This window comes from Malus domestica, chromosome 12 (genome assembly GCF_042453785.1).
Source record: "Malus domestica chromosome 12, GDT2T_hap1".
NCBI classification, from domain to species: Eukaryota; Viridiplantae; Streptophyta; class Magnoliopsida; order Rosales; family Rosaceae; genus Malus; species Malus domestica.
The window spans coordinates 15,474,389-15,480,650 of record NC_091672.1 but is presented as its reverse complement, the minus strand read 5'-3'; the positions used below and the strand labels follow the sequence as shown (position 1 = coordinate 15,480,650).

The 6,262-nt window shown below is 38.7% G+C and overlaps 1 protein-coding gene across 1 annotated transcript; it reads left to right on the top strand.

Annotated features, from left to right (window-relative positions):
• Positions 1-820: 820 nt before the first annotated feature.
• On the top strand, positions 821-1,798 carry LOC103449954 (RING-H2 finger protein ATL52-like). Its single transcript, XM_017336384.3, has one exon. The coding sequence runs from the start codon at positions 821-823 to the stop codon at positions 1,796-1,798; it is 978 nt and encodes a 325-aa protein (XP_017191873.2).
• The last annotated feature ends 4,464 nt before the right edge of the window (positions 1,799-6,262 follow it).

The window sequence follows — 6,262 nt, the reverse complement described above, 5'->3', positions numbered from 1 at the left end:
AAGGATATATATATATATTGAAGAGTAAGAGAATAGATTGGTATTGAACTCGTCATCTACAATGTTTGAACTTAAAATCTCTCACTTACAAATGAAGAACAATGCTACTATATATATAACTAATATCATATTTTTAATTATTGCTAGCTTAACTATGATTTTTTCGTTCGAATTTTTGTTTTAGTTCCGTTGACCTTAAAGGTTTTCTGATCACAAATAACAATTTTTCTTTCATGCTACGAATCAAATCAACCATTTAGATCTTGCATATAGACAGGTCTTATAAATTTTACTAATAGTTAAATTTAAAATAAGGCTTGTATCTTGAATGAAATGTAGCATTGTAACCAAACCTCCCAAACAAACCTAAAACACGAATGACGAAACGGAATTAAAAATTCAAACAAAAGGATACAAAAGCTATTAAAACCAATATTTAGTGTCCACGATATAAGACATCAGCATTCAAAACATTAAAATACATAATCTTCTCTATCAAATTCTTACACTAGGCAAAAGACGTGCCACAAAACCGTTGCCTGCAGTGTCCACGCCAAAACAGCTATGCGTGTAAACCGACTTGAAACGCTCAACGATCAAATGATCATATCCCAAATTTATTGGAAACAAATTCGAAATCAAAGAGTTGCTCTCTTTACACGCTTTGGTCTTATATATATTCACTCGCAAGTCACAAAAGTGTCACGTTCTTACACTTTCTGTTTTTTTTTGTAAACCTCTCTCTCTCTCTCTCTCTCTCTCTCTAAAACACCAAAAAACTCACCGAAATTGGCCAAAAAAAAACAGATTGAAGTGAGAGATGGAGAATGTTGGGATAAGAGTGGAAGGAGCTTCAGGTTCTGGTTCTTTCTTCACACCCCTTTTGATTTCCATGGCAGGCATTGTCTTCACAACCCTAGCAATAGTTGCGTACCATTTCCTAGTTAAGTATTGCCTACGGAGGAGGCAACAGCAGATGCAACTGCAAATCCAAGCCAGCCTCGCGCAACAATCAGGCACCAATCAATCCAATGGGGTTGATGAGAAAGTCCTGAATTCCATCCCAATTCTCTCGTACTCGACGAACGATGGTGAACTTTTTCGCGTGGATCAAAGCGAGTGCGTGATTTGCTTGGGAGACTTAGAAGACGGGGATTTGGTGCGTTTGTTGCCGAGTTGCAAGCACGTGTTTCATAATCCATGCATAGAAAGGTGGTTTTGGGGGCATACAAACTGTCCGGTTTGTAGGTCAGCTATAGATGTGCCTATTGCTTCTGTGGCATCAACGTTGCCTGTGGAATATAGTCATGATCAAGTTGGTCAAGTTAGAGACAGAGAACTCGAAGAAGCCGGCCCAGTATATCAACCCAATTGCTCATCGCACCCTCATGATCCAGAGGAGGGTTTGGCAATTACAGCTGCTAGTACTACTATATCAACCCAATTGTCAAAACCAAATGGTTTGCTTAGGCATTGTGTGTCACTGGTGGTATTGCCTATGGAGGATAGTAGTAAGCAGCAGATTTTGTTGAAGAGGTTGGAGAGGTCTTTGTCTTTGGATCATTCCCACGTTCTTATCAATATATACACAGAGAGTGATGACAAGCCCTCTTCATCATCTTCTACTTCTTCTGATTGTTCCTCTTCGAAGCCGGTTCTTAAGCAGTGTAGATCGTTGAAGGCGCGGTCGATGAGGCAGCTTGATCGAATGTCTTCAGTTTTAGTAAAATCTATTTCTCAACTGCGGATGGGCCAGAGTTTCAGCACGGCCAGTGGCCATGGAAATCTTCCTTGTTAGAATTATTTCTATTTGTTTTATTTTTTCAGTGAAGGCGAGGGTCATCTCTTACCGTTGTAAACTCCCCATGTGGTTATTTTTTAATTACTAGGAATTTTTTTCACTGACAATATTGTTATCCTTTAGGAAAAATAATTAGATTCTTTTTTTCCTTCAACAAACCATTTTCCGTAAATCTTTTTTTTATATATAATGATATTCTGTTCTTGGTGGAGGAATTAGACTAAGACATCCATTAATGGGCAGTCATAATAGTTGTGTATCAAATTCTTTATATAGTTGAGTCAAACATGAAATCTTTCATTTACAGTTCAAAAAATAATATTACTAGACGTTAATGCTAGTAACTTTATTTGTACCACTTTAACGGCATATTCATGTGACGTGGCAGTTAGTGTGTAATTATTATGGTAATTATAAAATTGGTTATTATTAAACTATATTTGTTACATCCTGTGGGAAGAAAATATGATCCCTTTAAGGTTATTACATAGAAAGAACTAGTCTAATTTTGTAACATTAAAGGAATCTAACCTTGCACTCATTTTAATTCTTGGTCATCAAATTACACTCATAAAAAAATTCTTTTTAAAGAAATGGTTAGAAGCGACCCCAAGGGGATGACCTAGTGAAAATCAAGTAAAGAGTTGGAGTCCCTAATGCATTTCATGAGCTCACCGACTCTGATTTGACGTATTGTTTGACTTCAAAGGTCAAAAGTACGCTATTGCTTCATATGGTACCAGAGCTACATAGAAAGCAGAATTTGTTTGTCACAAATGTGTGGTGGTGTTAGCACTCAAAATTTGAAGGTTAACAAATGAAAACGATAACCCCTCGATGGGCTTGGGATATGGTTTGAAACGAAATAGGCTTAAAGATTTAAGTGGTTTACCCCTCATAACTGGGCTACATCCACTGTCTTGCTCTAAGATTAAAAATAGCACTTTAATACATGAACTTTTTCTCTTTTAAGTCGTTTGGCCATAATACAAAAGGTTCCCACTCCTTTATATAGGCTTTGAAAGAACCCCAGCCTTGGGTCTTCCCAACTTGGCATTTAATGCGCCAACTAACGTAGAATAACACGCATAAGGAACAAAATTTTGATTTGTTAAATATTACTGATTTTACTATATGAAATGTGAAAAAATAACAACCTAAATCTTCAATCTTTCCTTACATCAGTCTTTTTTGTTTAATATTAATCATTGATGGTTTAATCCAATATGGATTTATCTCTCTCTTTTTCTTTCTCTCTCTCTCTCTCTCTCTCTCTCTCTCTCTCTTAATGAAGATAAAAGCATACTGACACGTTTTCACCTATCAACCAGACATTCAATAGTGAAGTGACATGCGTTTAGTCAAAATTGCACACATTTCCATAATGATGTGGGTTGAGCATCCCACTCAACCTTGGTTATCCAACCCCAGTCTCTCTGAGCACCGTTTCGACCACCTTTATGTCTCATCATGGGTCTCTACTACAGAATGCGAGTTGCCCTGTGGCTTGATTGATGTCTGGGTAGATTTGTCTTTAGAGACTTGTGTCATAAAGCTGTTAGCCTACCCACGTGTCCTTAACGGTCGAAAAGCTCTTCAGTTATCCTGGTCGGGCTGAGCTTATAGGTGGTCGACTTTGGTGCATGGGATATCCTTTTCTAAGCCCTTTAAGCCTTGGGTTTCCAAATCTTCCTTAGGCTTTTCGTGGTTTATTTCCCAACATGCACCATTATGTGTACACATTATTAACAAGTCCTCCAACTCATTGATTAAGGGTTCATTGTTGGGTATGGAGTTGAAATGATCGGTCGGTACGTTAGATGATGCACGACCGGAGAAAGCGTTTCAGGTGTGCCTAGCTCATGGTTCTGTCATTCGTAACTATGTATTATTTATGCTTCATCTGTATCACAGTCGATAGACGTTCAGGTGTTTGATGCACATCTTATTTATAGACGTATTGATGTCACTTCACTTCTCGTCAACTCAGAGAAAGATCAATCAGATGCCAAGTGTCGTGATATTGTCACTCAGTCGCCCCTCCATCGACTGCTGAGATTACATGCTCGGGGCTATGTAAACATCCCTCATCATAACCCATTTCTCTCATTTCATGCTCTCAATACTGAAATTCTACCATTTTCCCTCCTCAATACTCCAGCGACTTGAAAATTACATCTGCAAGACTTTCTCTCTCACCGTCATTTCTTCAAGTAATTTTCCTTTCCTACCTTCTTGTATTTTGTAGATTTGCTAAGACTATGCTACTATATTTGCAAATTCTCGATCACCTCTAACAAACGCACATGCAGGGAAAATCTTCTTAAACTAATCACAAGCCCTCCTTGAGAATGGTTCAAAATAGCCTGCACTTGGAGTGTCGTTATTCCCTCGACCCTCAACAACGTAAGTGAACCAGTCTAGGTGGTCATACAGATCAGTGAGACCCTAATAGCTTTGCATTTTGCGTGCTCGGGTATATTCACTAGTTGGTTCATCAAACAGCTCCTTGAAGAATGACATAGGAACATCTTCCTTGGAGTAGTCGAGGTTCTTGGCCTTAAATGCTCGCTTTATGCCTCCCAATCAGTCCCGTACTTTTCATTTCCCCACTCATGACTTCCATCAGGGTGTTTTTTAAGCCAGGGCGATCGGGTGAGCCTTTCATCACTTGTTTGATGGCCCCAAGCACAATCTCCTCTGCTCCGAGCATCTTGTTAATGACTTCATTGGCATCCTCGCCTTTTATCCCCATTCATCTCTCTAACGCAGACAAGTATGCCATTCATATTCTCCTCTAAGTTGACGAGCATGGCCCTATCTTCTCGTCTCTTTCTTCGAAGGGTCATCTCTGGTTTGCTCAAAAGGTCCTTATCTTTCATTTTTCTGCTAGTCATCCTGCTCAGTTAAGCATAAACACGGAAATATCCTAAGACATTTAGGTAGAAAACGCAACCAAATCGTGTGCACGTCCCACAAACGCCACCAAACTGTTGACACTCAAAATTTATAGGTTAACAAATTAAAACAATAAACCCTTGGTGGGCTTAGAATATGGACTGAAATATACGAGCTTAAAGATTTAAGTGGTTCACCCCTTAAGATTGGACTATATCCAATGCGTTATTCGAATTATATTAATTTCAAGATTAAAAATAGTACTTGGCTAATACATGAACTTTCTCTCATTTCAGTCGTCCGACCCTAATATAGGAGATTCTCACTCCCATATATAGGGCCTCAATAAAGCCCCCAACCTTGGGTCTTCCCAACTGGACATTTAATGCGCCACTTACGTAGACTAGTATGCGGACACCTTTTCACCTATCAACTAGACATTTGTGACATGCGTTCAGTCAAAATGGTGCGCATTTCCAAAATGATGCGGGTCGATCATCTTGCTCGACCTTGGTTATCCAACTTGTCTCTCCAAGTGTTGTTTTGACCAACCGGCATATCCTAGGTCTCTACTTCATACTTTGAGTTGCCACGTGGCTTGATTGACATCTTGATGGACCTATCCCTAAAGACTTGTGCCATAAAGTTGTTAGTCTACCAACATTCCCTTGGTGGTTGGAAAGCTCTGCGCATATCCTGGTCGACCTGAACTCATGGGCGGTCGACTTTGGTGCTCGAAAGTTTCATATTCTAAGCCCCTTGGGCCTTGAGCTTCTTGATCTTCCTTAGGCTTTTCATGGTTTCTTTCCCCTTTTGTGTAGATAGCATCGTTTGTTAAAAAAAAAATGCCCATCAGTAATAGGTAGGGATACCTCCTATATTAAAGAAAAATAAATAAATGATTATGTTTAATACTAGTTTTATTGTTTGGCTTCCTTTGTCAAATCTTGTATTTGATACCACACATGCTCATAGTTTAGAGTTAGGGTTCAATGTTGATCTAGGATTTCTGCTAGAATTAAATTGTCAAAGCACCAGCCATCTTCACTATAAAAGGTTTAAATCATACCTTTTCATATGCATGTTAAGCTTCTTCTTTTTTCCATAATCCTTTTGTCTAGTGTAGTTTGTCTAGTCAGAATTTTCGTCTGTTTTCCAGCTAACAACCCACATGGGCCATCTGACACTTTTTTCTGTGCGTGATCTATCACCCTTGATCTGGGAAAGTCTCTTTGACTCGTAACATGTGTCTCTTTGTTGCCCTTGTCTAAAACATTAATCTCCTCCATTATAAGGGCTTTCAAGGTTTCATTTGTTCATTGGTTAGGATTTTCACATTTTCAAGAAAAGAGTGCATTTAGCCTAGAGCTACCTCTTAAACTTCCAAACTGAAACCCTAGCCACAAACCATCTTACGCACAAACACCCAATCATTGCATATTAAGGTTGCATTGTTTTAATGGCTTTGCATTGAGTTTTTGGTCTAAACCTGAGTTTTTCATATCCTTCATAGACCAATCTCTCGGATTCATATTAGGTTCTTCTTCAACTGTTTGACTGAAA